The following is a 19,927-nucleotide window of genomic DNA, read 5'->3' as shown; positions in this document are numbered from 1 at the left end:
AAAAAACAAATCACTACATGCTGCTCTTCTTTTGTGCAAATCACAAGTGGGGCATTCATTTTTGCTCGCACCGCAGTTGCAAAAGAAGTGATGTAACACATTCACACCTGCACGGCAGTAACTGAGGAGACAGTAGCCTTGAACAGAAAGTTAGTTGATAAGATAGTGCGACCAACGAAAGTTTTAATATAACCGGAGTGCAGGTAATTTTTGACTTATCTTCATATGTGTATATAACAATTAAAAACTTATTTGGAAATGTATATATTTTTTATTACCTATGATTTATAGGTCAATATCATTTTTCTTAGATAAAATATGGAGTTTTCTAAAGGGTTTCTAAAAAGAGGATGTAATTGTATAGTCTTGTCTGAAAATAGAGGATATCCAGATAAAAGTATTATCTACTTCATTTTTAGATTCTTGGAAAATAATTTTGATTTATGCAAAGTTAATGAAAGTAATTATTCCCATATTATAGAAATATCAGATATTATTATCTTGTGGGCTTTATAATTATTAAATCGGGTGTTTTTATAATTCCATTCCCTATCATATGGGTAGAAAAACTGCTGTAAAGGGAAATGTAATTTGCAGTTCTGGGGTAAGTTTGTGACAAAATTGGTAGCATAATGATGGTCTCATTTACTATACAGAAAATAATTTTAAGATTTATTTTAATTATTAAAAATTTATTTTGTGTTTTTTGTGTTCATCTCATTAATGCAGGTACTGTCATTTATATATTACCTGTAAATGCTGAATTCTTTTGGTTTTAGTTAGGTCTTTAACTTCACCATATTTCTCACTTCTTTAATCTGTAGTCTGTTCTGAGTCTCTCAGAAGATCCTTTGAAAGTTCCTGACGAGTCACTCTTCTTAAATAGTGGTGGAGATTCCTTGAAGTCCATACGGCTCCTCAGTGAGATTGAAAACCTTGTTGGCACATCAGTACCTGGGCTTCTGGAAATTATTCTTAGCAGTTCTATTTTAGAGATTTACAGACACATCCTTCAAAGAGTGTTTCCAGATGAAGATATGACATTTAGCAAGAATAATGCCACAAAAAGAAAATTCAGTGGTATTAATCAAGAGGAAACCAGTGGAAAATCTTTACATCAGGAATCTGTCATGCCTTTAAATTGTGACAACGAGATCAATGCTTTTATTGCACTGAGCAGAGGGAGTCAGATTTTGTCTCTGAATACTACTAGGTTTTTAACTAAGTTGGGACATTGCCCTTCAGCCCGTCCTTCTGATTTAATATCACAGACTGACACTCAAAATGTGAAAAGTTTAAATCTTCCAGCTCTTATTGGGAAGTCAAAAGATCCGTCCTGTGTTGCAAAAGTTTCTGAAGAGGAAACATCTGTGATGGGGACTGAGAAAATGGAGTTTTGTGTGAGGTGGAGGGCAGACACAGGCAAATGTGTGGATGCTTCACCTCTGGTTGTAATACCAGCTGTTGATAAGTCATCTGCAACTGTGTACATTGGCTCCCATTCTCATAGAATGATGGCAGTTGATCTTTACTCTGGAAAGATGAAATGGGAACAGATTTTGGGAGATCGCATTGAATCCTCAGCATGTGTATCTAAGTGTGGGAACTTTATTGTAGTGGGTAAGTTTCTGAGTTTGAGGTTTATAGGATTAAATTTAATCACCATATGATAATGCTCGTAGGGCCAAGTTAAATTTTAAAAACCTGTGTATAGTGGTTTTGGTTGCTCTCAAAGAATAATAGTTAGTTACATGCTGATTCACAGTGTGGGCCTTGGGTCAGAGTTTCTGGGTTTGAACCTAGCCCTAAAGCTGTTACCAGCTCTATGACCTTTAACAAGTTGCTGAACTTCTTGGAACTTCAGTTTTCTCATGTGTATATGGTCATAATAAATAAAACGTGGTGCTGCATCACAGATTATCCGCAAACTTAATGGTTTAGAGTAATAAACATTTTTTTCCTTTTTTTTAAATTGGGATATAGCTGCTTTAATACACATTTATTATCTCATAGTTTCTGTGGGTCAGGTATTTAGGATGAGCTTAGCTGAAAGTTCTAGCTCAGGGTTTCTCATGTGGCTGCAATCATTTGAAAGCTTGACTTGAACTGGAAAAATCTGCTTCCAAGGTGGCTTATTCACCTTGCAGCTTATTCAGTTCTTTGCTGGTTTCTGGCAGGAAGTTTCAGTTTCTTGCCACACGGGTTTCTCTAGAGGCTGCTTGAATGCTCTCACAACATGGCAACTAACTTCCCTCGAGTGACCCAAGAGAGTAAGTGAGGAGGAATGCAGTACTTTTAGTGTCTGAAGTTGTATACCATCATTTGTGCTTTATTCTGTTATTAGAAGCACATCATTAAGTCTGGCCCACATTTAAAGGGAGGGGAATTAGCTCCACCTCTTGAAAGGAAGAGTATCAAAGAATTCGTGGATATATTTTAAAACTACCACAATAATCATAGAGTTTTTGAGATGATTAAATGAGATAATTGCTTGTGAATCCTTTAGTACATTGCTAGGGACAGACTAAGTGCTCATTCAGTGTTAGCTACTACCTGCTACTCAGTTTTATTAAGGTGTAGGTAGTTGCAGCCTGTGGGCTCAGTAGTTATGGCTCGCGGGCCTTAGAGTGCAGGCTCAGTAGTTGTGGCGCATGGGCTTCGTTGTTCTGTGGCATGTGGGATCTTCCCAGACCAGGGCTCGAACCCGTGTCCCCTGCATTGGCAGGCGGATTCTTAACCACTGTGCCACCAGGGAAGCCCTGGCCACTGTTAAAGTTTTGAGCATTTCTTGAACACCTACTACGTGGACATTTATCCTAATTATCACAATAACCCTGATATAGATGTATCCACATTCAGCAGAAAAATAATCTGAGGCCCAGCAATGCTAGGTAATTTGCCCAAAGGATGGCCATTACAAGATCTGAATCCAGGTCTGTCAAAGCCTCTTTCTGCTGCAAAGTGCTTCATGTTCATTGTTTTCTTGGTAGTGAAGCACTTTATAGTAATTTTAAAATCTAAGGCGTACCTGTGAAATAGGTTTTTTACACAAGTGGTTACCGCTTTGCCGAAATGTAAACCTGAGCCAAACATAGAGGCTAAGTACACATGAAGAATATCGAATATATATTGTCATGATTTAAGACAAAGAATTATTTTTCAGTGACATATCTAAATCTCATCTTCTATATTTTGTTTCCCAACAGGCTGTTATAATGGGTTAGTTTATGTTCTGAACAGTAATAGTGGAGAAAAATACTGGATGTTTACTACTGAGGATGCTGTCAAAAGCTCAGCAACCATGGATCCAACCACAGGACTTCTTTACATTGGATCTCATGACCAGCATGCATATGCTTTAGATATATATGTAAGAATTCACTTCATCAATTTCATACCATAAGCATAGATAGAAGAGTGTGAAACTGTCAGGTGATGTTGACTAGGGGAGCAGATATTAACTGTTTCCCAAGTCTGTGATCTGGAAAGATTAAGGGGTTAATTAAATGCCTTTATATCTTAAGACATTTTTAATTTCCTTACCAAATTTTCACAAGTAAATTTGCTACTCAGAGTTTTGAAATGTAAAGAACTTAGAATTTACCATATTGACAATAGAGAATCACAAAAATATCAATGACCTGATTACATAAAATTTTAAAATTTAAGAATTATGAAATTAAAAAGAAATAGATTGGGGAAAATTTTTGAAACAAATGTGACAGAGTTAAAACTCATTTATAAGTATAAATGAAATTAAGAGCAAATACAAATTAATAAGAAAAATATAAAGGTCCAGATAGAAAAATAAGCAAGGGATATAAACATACAGGACCCCAGAGAAGAAATAGCTAGTAAATGTATTTAAATATTTCATATGTTTAAGAATCAAAGGAATGAAAATTTAAAACTTTGAGAGAGAGAAGCAAATGTTATTAGATTAAAGGGTAACATTAAATGCTGACAAGAGTGGTGGGAGGTAAGCCTTTGAGAAAAACAATTTGACCATAGCTAACAATTTCATATCCTTTGATTCAGTAAAATTCTTCTTGGAATCTATCCTGGCAAAATAATCAGAAACATGGACAAATATATGTACCAAAGTGTCTATTTCCAAGTTATTTATAACACCAAGAAATTAGTTGCAAACAATTTTCAGTGATAAAGTAGAGAGAGAAATTATTTTATGTTCATATGGGATATGATCCATTAAAGGAATACTTAAAGAGTTTTACAATATAAATGAGTTAAATTAGGTACAAAGTATATGATATTCAGAACTCAGGTATATTAAACTGTATGTGTGTGTGTATACCAAAAAGATCACAAGGGAAAATGCTGAACTGTTAACAGTGGTAATCTCTGGGTATTGGGTTTTTTCTTCTTTTTATACTAACTTGATTCTCCACAGTGAGTATATATTACTTTTCTACTAAAAATAAAAACTATATTAACGGAGACAAATATAACATCAGGAGGGACAGGATATGTAGACATTTTTAATCACCAGCAGAAACCAATTAATTTGCTTTCTTTTTCTTTTTTTTTTAATTTGTTTTCTTATATGCAGAATAAGAAGTGTGTTTGGAAGTTGAAATGCGGAGGAACTGTTTTTTCTTCTCCTTGTTTGAGCCTGATTCCGTATCACTTGTATTTTGCTACACTAGGAGGACTTTTACTGGCTATAAATCCTGTAGGCATAAAATAATATTTATTGATTTTAGTACCTATTTTTGTTTAATATTTTTTATTTTTGCTTTGAATTCTGAAAATTTGAAGTAGATTTCAATTATATATATAGTCCATACATTACTGAACCAGAATTCATTGAAAATGATTGATGTGAAATGTAGAAAGATGAGAAAAATCTGAGTTCTGTGTATGTGGCTTTATCAATTTCTTAAATCAGCAGAATGTTCTCAGTCCTATCAAGAGCTATGTGTCCATTCTAAGGATGGAGTTTATGTGCTAGTTATTTCTTTCTTGGTTTTATTGAAAGTTTTTATCTTAGCTCTCATAAATAGCACTCATTTTTATAGCTGTGTATATGTATGTGTACTAGCTTCATTTATAATGTTAGCATGCCATTATAGCATTTTCTGATGTTTGTAGATTTACCTCTGGGAGATTTATGAGTTTGTTTTATAAAGGGTAATTGATTAGTAGAATGATTTAAATGCTGTGAATTGCTTTTTGCACATGACAGGCCACTGGGAACAGAGTTTGGAAACAGTCCTGTGGAAAGCCACTCTTTTCTTCTCCACAGTGTTGCCTACAATATATTTGTATTGGCTGTGTAGATGGGAATTTACTTTGCTTTACTCACTTTGGAGAACAGGTAAAAATTTCTAGTTCTGTTTTACTTATCTTTCTCAAAGGCATAGTAGTTAGTGACAACCGAGGTAAATTTTTAAACATTATTCAACCCATTGTGTTGAAAACTAGTTCAATTTTAATTATCAAACCATGGGTTTATTTTTTGGATGATGTGTAATAGATTTAAAAGATTTTATCCAAACATTGTTTTACTTTTGCCATCCTCCTCCCCCAGTTTAAAAAATCTTATCAGTTTTTCTTTTTTTCTTTTTTGGGTGCACAGGCTTAGTTGCTCTGCGGCATATGGGATCTTCCTGGAGCAGGGCTCGAAACTGTGTCCTCTGCATTGGCAGGTGGATTCTTAACCACTGCGCCACCTAGGAAGCCCTAAAAAATCTTATCAGTTTTTAGCCAACTTTATTATAACCTCTATTCAGGTTGTGAAAATTGAAATAAACTGCTTTTTCTGTGAAAACCAAATCTATTACATAACCCAATTTACATTGTATGGAGGTTCCATCTTCAACTTCATGATCAGCAGGGTAGGCTCCTTCTGGGTTACATTAGCTCTTTTGTTGGGATAATAATCTCTACTTCTTTATCCACAAGTGACTGTGGCACACCTGTGTTTTTGATTTGGGGGATTATTTTGTGGACTTGAGAGTATACTAGCTCCAACATAAGTTAGCCTATTAATGGCTAGGGTTGATTCTGGGTGTTTTTTAGTCTACATTCACCCCTCATAGCCTAGCAGTTTCTTTTGTTGTGTGTGACAATTATTTTGTTATGAAATCTTTTATTAAGTTCACTTAATATTTTTTATTTACAAAGTAATTTGAATATATTCTTACCTTTGGATTTCTAAAAAGTAAGAAGAGGCAAATGCTGTTACTCTTTTTTTTTTTTTTCCTTTTCTGAATAAACAAAAAAAAAAAGATTAAAGTGATTTTTTCCAAGTCATGGACAGAATTGAGATTACAAATCATATTTTATGAATATACACACTCTTCCTTTTGATTATACTGCTATTACTATGGATTTGTAAACACTAACTTAGACTTATGCCCTTGCTTGCTTGCTTTTTTTCTTTCTTTCTTTTTTGGCTGCGTTGGGTCTTTGTTGCTGCGTACAGCCTTTTCTCTGGTTGTGGCGAGCGGGGGCTACCCTTTGTTGCGGTGTGTGGCCTTCTCAGTGTGGTGGCTTCTCTTGCTGTGGAGCATGGGCTCTAGGCACTCAGGCTTCAGTAGTTGCAGCATGTGGGCTCAGTAGTTATGGCATGCGGGCCCTAGAGCATGTGGGCTTCAATAGTTGAAGCATGCGGGCTCTAGGGTACGCGGGCTTCAGTAGTTGTGGCACGTGGGCTAATTGTTGTGGCGCACAGGCTTAGTTTTCTGCGGCATGTGGAATCTTCCCAGACCAGGGGTTGAACCTGTGTCCCCTGCATTGGCAGGCGGATTCTTAACCATTGCGCCACCAGGGAAGTCCCATGCCTTTTCTTCCTTGTGTGGTTTCTTTCAAATATTGACTGACAGGTTAATCTGTAGTAGCTTTGAAACAAACAAATAGTATATATCTACAGAGTAGACATACAACGCATAGCTGTTTGTTTAAAGCTTTAGCTTAAATTATTGCACATAAACTTTTCCTTTCAGTCTACTTGCCACCTTCTTTCTCCATTAGAAGACTAGAATCAGATAGAGTTTTTTTTAATAAGATACATTGAAAACTCAGTGTAGTTTTTTCTGTGTTTGTTTGTTTGTTTTTTGGCGCATGGGCTTAGTTGCTCTGCGGCATGTGGGATCTTCCTGGAGCAGGGATCGAACCCATGTCCTCTGCATTGGCAGGCAGATTCTTAACCACTGCGCCACCTAGGAAGCCCCCTCAATGTAGTTTTATCTTTGAAATCAGTCTCTATGAACATATTAGTAATAACTTTTGAATGGGGTTCGAAATGAATTTTACTTTATAATTTCATACATAGTGGTGATTTATGTAATAAGGACGCTGGTGTGTTTTGTGCTAGATTTTACCACTGGGGCAGAGGTCTAATTTGAGGGTGCTGCTACTTTTGCGAGAAAGCCATTATTTTCTCTATGTATAGTTACCATTCAGTAGCCTACATCTCTCACATTTTATTAAGAATTTCAAAAAGCTTTATTCTACAGAATTGTTGAAATGAGATGAATGAATTGTTTTTGTCTTTATCACCATTCAGGTTTGGCAATTCTCTACCAGTGAACCAATCTTTTCATCCCCATGTACCTCAGCATCAGAGCAAGAAATATTTTTTGGTTCCCATGATTGCTTTATCTACTGTTGTAGTCTGAGAGGTCACCTCCAGTGGAAATTTGAAACTACTTCAAGGGTGTATTCAACACCATTTGCTTTCCATAACCACAACCGTGGCAATGAAATGTTGGCAGCAGCATCTACTGATGGGAAACTGTGGATCTTGGAATCTAAGAGCGGACAGTTGCAAAGTGTGTATCAACTTCCTGGAGAAGTTTTCTCTTCTCCTGTGGTCTGGGAATCAATGCTTATTATTGGATGTAGAAATAATTATGTTTATTGTCTGGATTTATTGGGTGGCAATCAAGGATAATGAAATATAGTCCTTAATAGAATATATCTGTGACATGTTTGAAAATATAAAGACCTCGGGAAAAGAAGATCAGAATATACTTGGTCGGTTAAAAACTTAGTCTGTGATGTAATACACCATTTACTCATCTATGCTGAGATTCATAACAAAAGGTTTTCAAAGATAGGCTCTATTTGTTAAATGTTTCCTTAATTTAATATTTTTAAATGAACAAAGTACCAATATAGAATAATATATCTACAATGTATAGTTTCAAGTTGATATACCTTCTTTTCTCAATTTTTTTTTTTAATAAATGTGTCACCTGCTCAGCTGTATCTACTGCTGTATATAGCACATGATTTCCTCTCTTTCAGTAACACATTTTCTTAGCATTCTTTTTTCATATTTATTTATTTATTTATTTGGCTGCACTGGGTCTTAGTTGCAGCACATGGGATATTTGTTGTGGCATGGGGGATCTTTTAGTTGCAGCATGTGGGAATCTTTAGTTGCAGCATATGAACTCTTAGTTGCAGCATGTGAGATCTAGTTCCCTGACTAGTGATTGAACCCAGGCCCCTTGCATTGGGAGTGCAGAATCTTAACCACTGGACCACCAGGGGAGTCCCCTCAATTTTTGATATATGAACTTTGATGGCTAATATTTTTGCACCTATATTTTTCAATTTATTAGATTTTGCTGCTGTAACAACTCTTTTTTATTGTTCAGTGTCTTGAAGGTAGGGAAGCACAGCAAAAGTCAGGGAAGAAGAAAACCTTTGTACTTTTTAAGTGTCATGATTTCTCATACTTAATGCTGCTCTTTCAGTCCCATAGCACTTTGCTTCTACCTCCATTTTGCCTAGTAGTAAGTTGCCCCCAGTGAGCTGTACCTCCTCTGGGAGCCATGCCCGTTATGCAGCTCCCTTCTCTGACACCTGGGCTTGGCCTATCAGTTGCTTTAACCAACAGAATGCAGTGATGGTGACACTATGCCACTTCTGAGCCTAAATTTTAAGAAGGCCTGGCAGCTTCTGCTTTTATAGCTATGGGAGTCCTGAGCTGCTACATCAGTCTGGCTGCCTACTGGAGAAGCCATGTGGTTAGGGAGCTATGAGCTAAGACTACACTGAGAAGAACCAAGGTAGCCCGTGAACAGTGACAGCCAAAGATCTGGCCCCCAGCATTCCAGTCAATTCCAGCTATATAGTCTGTAACTAACCTTTCCCCTAATTGTACTGTCAACTGTAGTATCATTTCATTTGTTAATTTTTCACCAGTAATTAGATAATTAGAAATCTCAGTTATCAAACATGCCAGAGTTCTTGGTCGCAAGTAATAGAAGGCCATTTGGGCTATTTTATTTAAATAAATAATTTGGAGAATTTATTTTTATTTCTTAATTGAAGTATAGTTGATGTACAATATTATGTAAGTTACAACATAGTGATTCACAATTTTTAAAGGTTATACTCCATTTATTATTATAAAATGTTGGCTATATTCCGTGTGTTATACAGTGTATCCTTATAGCTTATTTATTTTATACATAATGGTTTGTCCCTCTTAATCCCTTACCACTATCTTGCCCCTCCTCCCTTCCCTCTCACCACTGGTAACCACTAATTTGTCCTCTATATCTGTGAGTCTGATTCTTTTTTGTTATATCCACTAGTTTGTTGTATATTTTAGATTCCACATATAAGTGATATCTTACGTCTTTCTCTGACTCATTTCATTTAGCATAATACTCTCCAAGTCCATCCATGTTGTTGCAAATGGCAGAATTTCATTCTTTTTATAGCTGAATAGTATTCCATTATATACATATACCACATCCTCTTTATCTGTTCATCTGCTGATGGACACTTAAGTTGCTTCCATATCTTAGCAATTATAAATAATGCTGCTATGAATATTGGGGTGCATATATTTTTTTGAACTAGTGTTTGTTTGTTTGTTTTTGGATATTATATCCAGGAGTGGAATTGCTGAGTCATATGGTAGTTCTATTTTTAGTTTTTTGAGAAATCTCCATACTGTTTTCCACAGTGGCTGCACCAGTTTACATTCCCAACAGGGTAAGAGGGTTCCCTTTTGTCTACATCCTTGCCAACATTTGTTGTTTGTGTTCTTTTTGATGATAACCATTCTGACCTGTGTGAGGTGATATCTCATTGTGGTTTTTATTTGCATTTCCCTGATTAGTGATGTTGAGGATCTTTTCATGAGCCTGTTGGCCACCTGCATGTTCTCTTTGGAAGAATGTCTCTTCGGATCTTCTGCCCAGTTTTCAATCAGGTTGTTTGCTTTTTTGATGTTGCATTGTATGAGCTGTTTTTATATATTGGATATTCACCCCAAGTTGGTCATATCTTTTGCAAAAATTTCCTCCCATTCAGTAGGTTGTCTTTTCATTTTGTCTATGGTTTCCTTTGCTGTGCAAAAGTTTTTAAGCTTAATTAGGTCCCATTTGTTTATTTTTGCTTCTATTTCCTTTGCTTTAGGAGACAGATCCAAAAAAAATTGCTATGATTTGTGTCAAAGTGTTCTGCCTGTGTTTTCCTCTAAGAGTTTTATGGTTTCCAGTCTTACATTTAAAATGTCTTTAATCCATTTTGAGTTTATTTTTGTATATGCTGTTAGGAAATGTTCTAATTTCATTCTTTTACATGTAGCTGTCCAGTTTTCCCAGCAGCAGTTATTGAAGAGACTTTTTTTGCTCCATTTTGTATTCTTGCTTCCTTTGTCGTAAATTAATTGACTGTAAATGTGTGGGTTTGTTTCTGGGCTTTCTATTCTGTTCCTTTGATCTATGTCTCTGTTTTCGTGCCAGTACCATACTGTTTTGATTGCTGTAGCTTTGTATTATAGTTTGAAGTCAGAGAGTGTGATTCATCCAGAAGAAAGCATTCTGCTTTCTCAAGACTGTTTTGGCTATTCAGGGTCTTTTGTGTTTCCATACAAATTTTAAAATTATCTGTGAAAAATGCCCTTCGTATTTTGATAGAGACTGCATTGAATCTGTAGATTTCCTTGGTAGTATGAGCATTTTAACAACATTAATTTTTCCAGCCCTGCATATGGTATATTTTTCCAGCTGTTTGTGTCATCTTCAATTTGTTTCATCAGTGCCTTACAGTTTTCTGAATACAGGTATTTTACCTCCTTAAGGAGGTTTATTCTTAGGTATTTTATTCCTTTTGATGTAAGGTAAATGGGATTGTTTACTTAATTTCTCTTTTTGATGGTTCATTGATTGTGTATAGAAATGGAACAGATTTCTGTATGTTAATTTGGTATCATGCAGCTTTACCAAATTCATTGATGAGTTCTAGTAGTGTTCTGATGGTGTCTTTAGGATTTTCTATGTATAGTATCATGTCATCTGCAAACAGTGACAGTTTTACTTCTTCCTTTCCAATCTGGATTTTTATTTATTTTCCTTATTTGATTGCTGTAGCTAGGACATCCAATACTATGGTGAATAAAAGTAGCTAGAGTGGGCATCCTTGTCTTGTTCCTGATATTAGAGGAAATCCTTTCAGCTTTTCACCCGTGAGTATGATGTTAGCTGTAGGTTTGTCATATATGGACTTTATTATGTTGAGGTATGTTACCGTTTTGCCCACTTTATGGAGGGTTTTTATCATAAATGGATGTTGAATTTTGTCAAAAGCTTTTTCTGCATCTACTGAGATAATCATATGGTTTTTATTCTTCAAATTGTTAATGTAGTGTATCATACTGATTGATTTAAAGATGTTGAAAAGTCCTTGTATCCTTGGGATAAATCCCACTTGATCATGTTTTATGATCCATTTAATGTATTGTTGGATTCAGTTTGCTAGTATTTTGTTGAGGATTTCTATGTTTATGTTTATTAGTGATATTGGGCTGTAATTTCCTTTTTGTGATATCTTTGTTTGGTTTTAGTATCACAGTGATGCTGGCTTCGTAGAATGAGTTCAGAGGCATTCCTTCCTCTGCAATTTTTTTTTGGAATAGTTGGAGAAAGTTGGGTGTTAACTCTTCTCTAAATCAGGGGTCCCCAACCCCTGGGCCATGGACTGGTACTGGTCCATGGCCTGTTAGGAACTGGGCCACACAACAGGAAGAGAGTAGTGGGTGAGTGAGCGAAGCTTCATCTGTCGCTCCCCATCACTCACATTACTTCCTGAACTGTTCCCCTTCGCCCCCATCCATGGAAAAATTGTCTTCTGTGAAACCGGTCCCTAGTGCCAAAAAGGTTGGGGACTGCTTCTCTAAATGGTTTGTTGAATTCACTTGTAAAGCCATCTGATCCTGGACATTTCTTTGTTGGGAATTTTTTTAAATACTGATTTAATTTCATTACTGGTAATTGATCTGTTCATATTTTCTATTTCTTCCTGGTTCAGTTTTGGGAGATTGTACATTTCTAGGAATTTGTACGTTTCTTCTAGGTTGTCCATTTTATTAGCATATAGTTTTTTTGCAGTAGTCTCTTAGGATCTTTTGTATTTCTGTGGTGTCAGTTGTAACTTCTTTTTCATTTCTGATTTGGGCCCTCTCTTTTTCTTGATGAGTCTGGCTAAAGGTTTATCAATTTTTTTATCTTTTCAAAGAAGCAGCTTTTAGCTTCATTGATCTTTTTATTGTTTTTTTAAGTCTCTTTCATTTATTTCTGCTCTGATCTTTATGATTTCTTTCCTTATACTAACCTTGGGTTTTGTTTGTTCTTTTTTTAGTTTAGATGTAAGGCTAGGTTGTTTGAGATTTTTCTCATTTCCTGAGGTAAGCTTGTATTGCCATAAAACTTCTGCCTTAGAACTGCTTTTGCTGTGTCCCATAGATTTTGGATTATTGTTTTTCATTTATCTCCAAATTAAAAAAAATTTCCTCTGATTTCTTCAGTAATCTATTGGTTTTCTAGTAGCATATTGTTTAGCTTCCATATGTTTGTGTTTTTGGAAATTTTTTCTTGTAGTTGATTTCTAGTCTTCTAGCATTGTGGTCAGAAAAGATGCTTGATATGATTTAAATTTTCTTAAATTTACTGAGGCTTGTTTTGTGGCCTAGCATGTGATTTATCCTAGAGAATATTCTGTGTGCACTTGAAAAGAATGTATTCTGCTGCTATTGGGTGGAATGTTCTAAGTGTATCTACTAAGTCTGGTCTAATTTAAGACCAGTATTTCCTTACTGATTTTCTGTCTGAATGATCTGTCCATTGATGTAAGTGGGGTATAAAAGTCCCCTACTATTCTTGTGTTACTGTTGATCTCTCCCTTTATGTCTGTTAGTGTTTGCTTTATATATTTTGGAGCTCCTATGTTGATGCTTGTATATTGACAATTGTTATGTCTTCTTGAATTGATCCCTTGATCATTATGTAGTGTCCTTTGTCTCTTCCAAAACCTTTATTTTAATGTCCATTTTATCAGATATAAGTATTGCTACTCTAGCTTTAATTTCCATTTACATGCAATACCTTTTGCATCTCTTCACTTTCAATCTGTGTATGTCTTTAGATCTGAAGTGAGTCTCCTGTAGGCAGGATATATATGGGTCTTTTTCTTCTTCTTTCTTTTTTTTTTTTAATTCAGCCACTCTGTCTTTTGATTGGAGCATTTAGTCCATTTATGTTTAAAGTAATTATATGTGTGTTCTAATTGCCATTTTGTTAATTATTTGGAGGGGGGGAGGGTTGTAGGGTTTTTTGGTTCCTGCTTTTGTTCTCTTTTGATTTGATGACTATCTTTAGTGTTGTGTTTGGATTCCTTTTCTCTTCTTTTGTGTATCCATTATAGTTTTGGCTTGTAGCTGCCGTGAAGTTTTTATATAGCAATCTATATTTATATGTGATTGTTGTAAGTTGTTGATCTAATTTCCAATGCATTTTAACAACCCTGCATTTGTACTCTCTTCCCCTCACAATTACTGTTTTTGATATATTTTATCTCTAATTGTTTTGTGTATCCCTTAACTGCTTATTTTAGAATAGATGATTTTACTACTGTTGTCATTTAACCTCCTTACTAGCTTTGTGTGTGGATGATTTCCTACCTTTACTGTATGTTTGCCTTTAACCAATGAGCTTTTTCATTTCATTTTCTAGTTGTGGCCTTTTCTTTTTTGTTAAGAGAAGTTCCTTTAATAATATTTCTTGTAAAGTTTGGTCGTACTGAACTCTTTTAGCTTTTGCTTGTCTGTAAAGATTTTGATCTTTCCCTCAAATCTGAATCAGAGCCTTGCTGGGTAGAGTATCCTTGGTTATAGGTTTTTTTCCTTTAATCATTTTAAACATGTTGCCCTTCTGGCCTGCAGAGTTTCTGAAGTCAGCTGATAGCCTTATGGGAGTTCCCTTCTATGTCATTTGTTGTTTTTCCTTTGCTACTTTTAATATTCTCTCTTTAATTTTTGAGATTTTAATTACAATGTGTTTTAGTGTATTCCTCTTTGGGTTAATGCTGTATGGGACTCTCTGTGCTTCCTGGACTTGGATGTCTGTTTCCTTTCCCAAGTTAGGGAAGTTTTCAGCTATTATGTCTGAAATATGTTCTCAGCCCCTTTCTCTCTCTCTTCTCCTTCTGGGACCCCTATAATGCGAGTATTAGTGCACTTAATGTTGTCCCAGAGGTCTCTTATACTGTCCTCATTTCTTTTCCTTTTTTCTTTTAGCATCAATGATTTCCACTACTCTGTCTTCCAGCTCACTGATCCATTTCTCTGTATCATTTAGTCTACTGTTGATCCTTCTAGTGTAGTTTTAATATCAGTTATTATAATCTTCATCTCTGTGTGCTTATTCTTTATACTATAGCTCTTTGTTAAAAACATCTAACTTTCACTCTGTGCATCCATTCTTTTCCCAAGTTCTCTGATCATCTTTTCAATCACTACCCTGAACTCTTTCTTGGGTATTTGCCTATCTCCACTTCACTTAGTTCTTCTTGTGGCATTTTATCTTGTTCCTTCATCTAGAACATGTTCCTCTGTTGCCTCATTTTGCCCAAGTTGCTGTTTGTATTTTCATGTTTCTGGTGGGTTGGTTATGTTTCCCAACCTTGGAGAAGTGGCCTATGTGTCCCAGCAGTGGGGTCCCCTCTCATCACCCAAATGATATGCTCTGGTGATTCCCTGCTAGGAGGGCTGTGTGGGTCCTTCTGTTGTGGTGAGAGCTAACTATGTGGGCCATCTGGTAGGCTTGGTTGGCCCCTGTTCAGGTTAGTTGCTAACCTTGCCCTGTGGAGAGGCTGCTGGACCAGGTCACAAGGTGGCTGACTGCAGAACCCCAGGGGCCCCAGGGATAATGCTGGCTCATTCGTGGGTAGAGTCAGGGTCTAGAAGACTCCAAGGCTGTTGCCCACCCTATGGTGGGTGAAGCCAAGTCCTGGGGTTAGTGCTGGTCTACTGGCAGGCAGAGTCAGGTGCTGGAGTCTGGATACAAGGCCAGTGGTCCCAGGGCTATTGTCAGATCGCTGGAGGGAAGGGGGAGGGGCTATTTCTGCCACATTTGGGTATGGGGTCTGGGATGTCCCAAAGCTTGTGTTGGCCTGCTAGTGGGGAGGGCCAGGACCCAGGCCCAGATAGTCCCAGGACATGGTCTGGCCTACAGCCTGCAGGATTGTGTTTTTCTTGCTTCTGGTGTCTGCCTGCTGGTGGGTGAGGCTGGTCCAGAGGCTAGAACTAGCTCCCTGGACAGCAGGGCCAGGGTAGGGCTGGGTCTTGGGGCTAAAAACTAGAGAGAAGATTCCACAACAGCCTTTGCCAGCACCAATGTCCACGTGGTAGAAGGAACTCCCAAGAATGGCTGCAGCCAGTGTCTATGTTCCCAGGGTGAGCTGCAGCTGCCTCCTGCCACTTTGGGAGATTCTCCAAGATCAGCAGGTAGGTCTGAGCCAGGCTTCTATCAAATTACTGCTTGTGTCCTGGGTCCCAGAGCATGTGATTTGTGTGTGCCCTTTAAGAGTGACGTCTCTGTTTCCCCCAACACTCTGGGACTCCTGAAAGTAAAACCTCACTGGCCTTCAAAGCAAAATGCTCTGAGGGCTTGTCTTCCTGGTGCAGGACCCCTGGGTTAGGAAGCTTGATGTGGGGGCTCAGACTTCATAGTCCTTTGGGAGAACCTCTGCAAGATAATTATTCTCCCATTTCTAGGTCTTCCTCCCAGGGGTATGGGACTTGACTGTATCACGAATCCTAACCCCCTACCCCTCTTGTGGTGCCTTCTTTATGTCTTTAGTTGTAGAAGATTTCTCCTGGAAGATTCCGGTCTTTTTCATCAAAGGTTATTCTGCAAATAGTTGTGATCTTGGTGTGCCCATGAAAGAAGGTAAGTTCAGGGTCTTTCCATTCTGCCATCTTGGCCAATCTCCTCCAGGATGAATTTTTAAAAGAATATTGAGTCTCTTGCAGAATTACAAAGAGGGCTAGAGCTATACAGCCAGAAACAATGAATGCGTGAAATCACCATATCATTTTGGCCAGAAGATAGTTGCTGTCCTTGAAGCTCTCAATGCTGACCTTCTGACTGACCCCCACGAACACTGGACACTGTTCCCTACCACTGCCAGACTTTCTCACAGTTCCCCCATCTTTTGGTCAGTTGCTCCCAATCCACAGTCCCCTCCCATTTGAAGTGAAACATGTTGTTATGCCCACAAGAGAGTATAGGAAAGCACCTAACAGGCATTTCAACTGTGGCAGGAGGTGAGTGCTGCCCTCTACGAAGACCCATGAGGTGGAGATTTCCCCAAACATAGAAAGGGGATTGAGGCCATGGCTGCCCCAAAAGAATAACATATCTTCTGCCAGGTTTTAGACCCATGCTGATTCATCTTTAATAAACACCTGGAGCCAAATGCACATTCCAGTTGAGAGGGCCGGAAGGAGAGGGCTCAGCTTAGCCACACTGGAGCCTGGAGCAAAAGGAAAAATCAGTAATACTGACCCTATCTTTAGTTAAAATTTTGATATTTGTTCATCATGGAATTTGTATTAATCTTGACTTTTTAAAATATTGCATTAAAATAGCATTTCTCTTGATTACCTGGGTGTTTTTTTTGGCACTCAAGGCAAGTGCCTTGCCCTTGTCTGGCCCTGTGAGTCAGTAGGTCTGTCTGGGGCCCGGAGGTGGGCTTCTCACATGCTCTGTGCTCGTGCCCGTGCTGCTGTCCCATGGCCCAGACTTTGAGTAAAGAAGCTGCAGAATCATTTTGTCTGAGACACAGACTATTCAATTCCAATTTGGGATTGGGATGAACATTTTATTTGTCCCTACGCATTATTTTTCTCCAAAAAGATCTAGTTAAAAATATAAGGTACCATATGAAATGCCTTGAAATGTTTCTTTCTCAACAAAAGCTATGTAAATACGAGCTTTCTTTAGATGGTCACTGAAATCAGTAAAAACTCTAACTTGAAAAGGAAATTCCATCACTGCCAAAGATCTTGTATTTTTTATTGAAAGATCTTTTTCCTTCAATAATGGACATTTTACATTAAAACTTTATACAACCAAAATCTCAGAATAATATTAAAATCACACTAAGGTATTTTCATTAAGTCTCTACTTCATTTTATTGATAAAAATATTGCAAGACACTTGTAACTCTAATGTTTCTGCTTTAAAATAAGCAATTAAAACGAAACGTCACAAGAGACAATGAACACATACTACAATTTGCTAATAACTGGCTAAAATTATAATTTAATATTAATGTATAAGAAACAATTGCACTTGAAAAATTAAAAAAGTAAACAAAAAACCTCTAGTTTTGTATATGTCTTATGAACAGAGGTTAATCATCTATAACCTTGCCAAGAGAAGTGTATGTTTGTTTAAATTAAAAAAGAAAAAAAAATAGCTTGTATACTCAACTGGCAATCATTCGTTTCTTTTAAAAGTCTTGAACTTTTTATACTCTTTACAGAATTTCCCCCATAGTTTATTGATCAGAAAAGACTGCAACACAACTAAAGCAAAATAACACTTCATTGGTATTTAGTGCAAATTTGGAGTAATTTTTGCATGAAATATTAAAGTTGGAAGTGCTGTCCTTTCCTCAGTATACTCTCAAATATTTTGATGGAAATTTTTTAACTGAGGTATTTCTCTTCCTTTGTATGGGCTCAGTGGTATGTAAGCCAGTAGAGTTGACTTGTCTACCATTCTTTGTTTACGATCTGATTTCTTCACCTGTTCGCTGCCATTACTGTGATATTATTCAAAGCTGACAGGATGAAAGAAAAAGTCAATGCAGAAGAATTAATGTAGCACTCTAATTCCAGGGCTCTCGGTGGAAAGGTTCCTATTAAAAAGTGTTATATTAGTGAGGAAATCACTGACACTAACAAATGCCTACATGTTTGATTTAGAAATGAACAGTGTGGAAAACGTGCAGTGGAATATTAATTGCTCTCATAGCCATAAAAAAAATTAACATCCCATTGATTCTTAACAGTCTGAAGGTCCACGGTATATAATATTAACTCCAACTTGCAAAAGTACAACTATCCACTTCACCACGCATGCCACCTGCTACCATGAGGCCGAGCCATCGTTTCCAGAAAGAAAATGCCTTGCATATGGTAAATAACTTTGCTCTCATCCTTTCTTTAAGGTACATAATAAGAGTAACAGCACGTTGTCTACTGAGTAAGCATAAAGGACATTGATAAAATGTATTTTTGTAGGAGAGGAAAAAAGGATGTAATTCCTTCTCCTGCTGCACAAGGCAAAGGATTTATACTTAGATTTTGAAGTCAGAATCAAAGAAAAATGGACTATGCCAACACCATGAAATGTTAGTACCAGCAATGTGGGGTTTGCTGTATGTCTGTGTTGCACGTAAAGCAAATTTAGGGAAATAAAAGTGAATATATGTGGCTTTTAAATTGCCAACTTCCCCCTTTTCTTAATCACGTGTATAATAACAAGGCTACTTAAAACTCTGAGATGTTTTTAAAGGAAGCAAGGTGAATACTCTATAAATGCTATTGAACATTTGACTGTAGATATAGATTACCTGATTATGGTAAAGGAAGAAATTTCCCACAGGGAGTCCTTAGTACAAAGGCTTCAAATCTTGTCTTACTGTTAACTTTCCCTAAAGACTTAAAAGATTTTCAGAAACATGTAACGTCAATAGCCTCTTATACCCTGTAATAAATGGCTCGTTTAGGGGGTTGTTTTATTAGTTTTCCTGTCTCACCTTTGCTGCTTTGGGTGAAATGAGCTTCCCCTTCAGAGTTTTAAAAACTAGGTTACACTAGAAGCAATGTATCCTACACTTGTCGACCTCTGTGATATACCAGAAATCTTCTGAAGGGTTTTTACCATAATATATACATCTGGCCCCATCCTCACAAGATCTCTGATTGACTAGGTCCGGGATGAAGCCTGAACTTCTTAAGAACAACTGCACTAGATGGGGATTCTCAGAGACAGAGAATTTGTAGCTTCCTTTTTTTAAAAAATCATTTTAAATAAAAAATGTTCCTTAGGAGCCAGCTGGACCAAATAGTTAACATGTCCTTAAGGAGAGTTGTGATCTAACGGGGCCTGTAGCTCAACAGTGCGGTAGAAGAGTAAATGAACTTGCTCTCTGCCTTCCAGTTCCTGAAGCTGGGGCAAAATCGTGAGAAACAAACGTGGGCACAGAGCCGGAAGCCAGACTTTCACTTGCAATTCCCAGTTACTCACTGCATTCAGGAGAACAGGCATTCTTATTTATATGTGATCCTTTCAATATTACTACAGAAAAGGGCAGAAATCCCTAAGCACATGGTAAATGGTTTGGAGAAAAGAAATTTGAGTAAAGAAGCAAGAAAACTATTATTACAAAGATTGGCAAAAGTGCATGTTCTGAATGGTGTGTGGGTGTATATGTGTGGAAGGGCCAAGGAATGGGTGTGGCAGGCTCTCGTGAGTTTTCTTTTAGTCTAGAGATTTTGTTTCCTGTGGTCCCTCGGACGGAATTTTCTCTTCAGAACTAGGAGGAGCTCAAGGCACCAGGACCTAGGGTTGTGCAAATACACTCT

General features: G+C 37.2%; 1 protein-coding gene across 9 annotated transcripts in view; it reads left to right on the top strand.

Moving 5' to 3' along the window:
- Positions 1 to 16,913, top strand: part of AASDH (aminoadipate-semialdehyde dehydrogenase) — a 51,170-nt gene extending 34,257 nt beyond the window's left edge. For 3 of the 9 annotated variants that reach the window (XR_009052669.1, XR_009052674.1, XR_009052675.1), the window contains 6 exons: positions 825 to 1,620; positions 3,207 to 3,370; positions 4,571 to 4,693; positions 5,207 to 5,338; positions 7,532 to 15,772; positions 16,128 to 16,913. Coding sequence is in view for 2 of the 9 variants with exons in the window: in XM_057727624.1 (XP_057583607.1) it covers positions 825 to 1,620; positions 3,207 to 3,370; positions 4,571 to 4,693; positions 5,207 to 5,338; positions 7,532 to 7,918 (1,602 nt within the window). In the remaining 7 variants the exon portion in view is untranslated. The other 6 variants (XR_009052670.1, XM_057727625.1, XR_009052671.1 and 3 more) reach the window with 6 other exon arrangements.
- The last annotated feature ends 3,014 nt before the right edge of the window (positions 16,914 to 19,927 follow it).

Source organism: Hippopotamus amphibius, chromosome 3 (assembly GCF_030028045.1).
Source record: "Hippopotamus amphibius kiboko isolate mHipAmp2 chromosome 3, mHipAmp2.hap2, whole genome shotgun sequence".
Taxonomy (NCBI): Eukaryota; Metazoa; Chordata; class Mammalia; order Artiodactyla; family Hippopotamidae; genus Hippopotamus; species Hippopotamus amphibius.
Note: the sequence above shows the minus strand (reverse complement) of the source record. Positions and strands in the feature narration are given on the sequence as shown.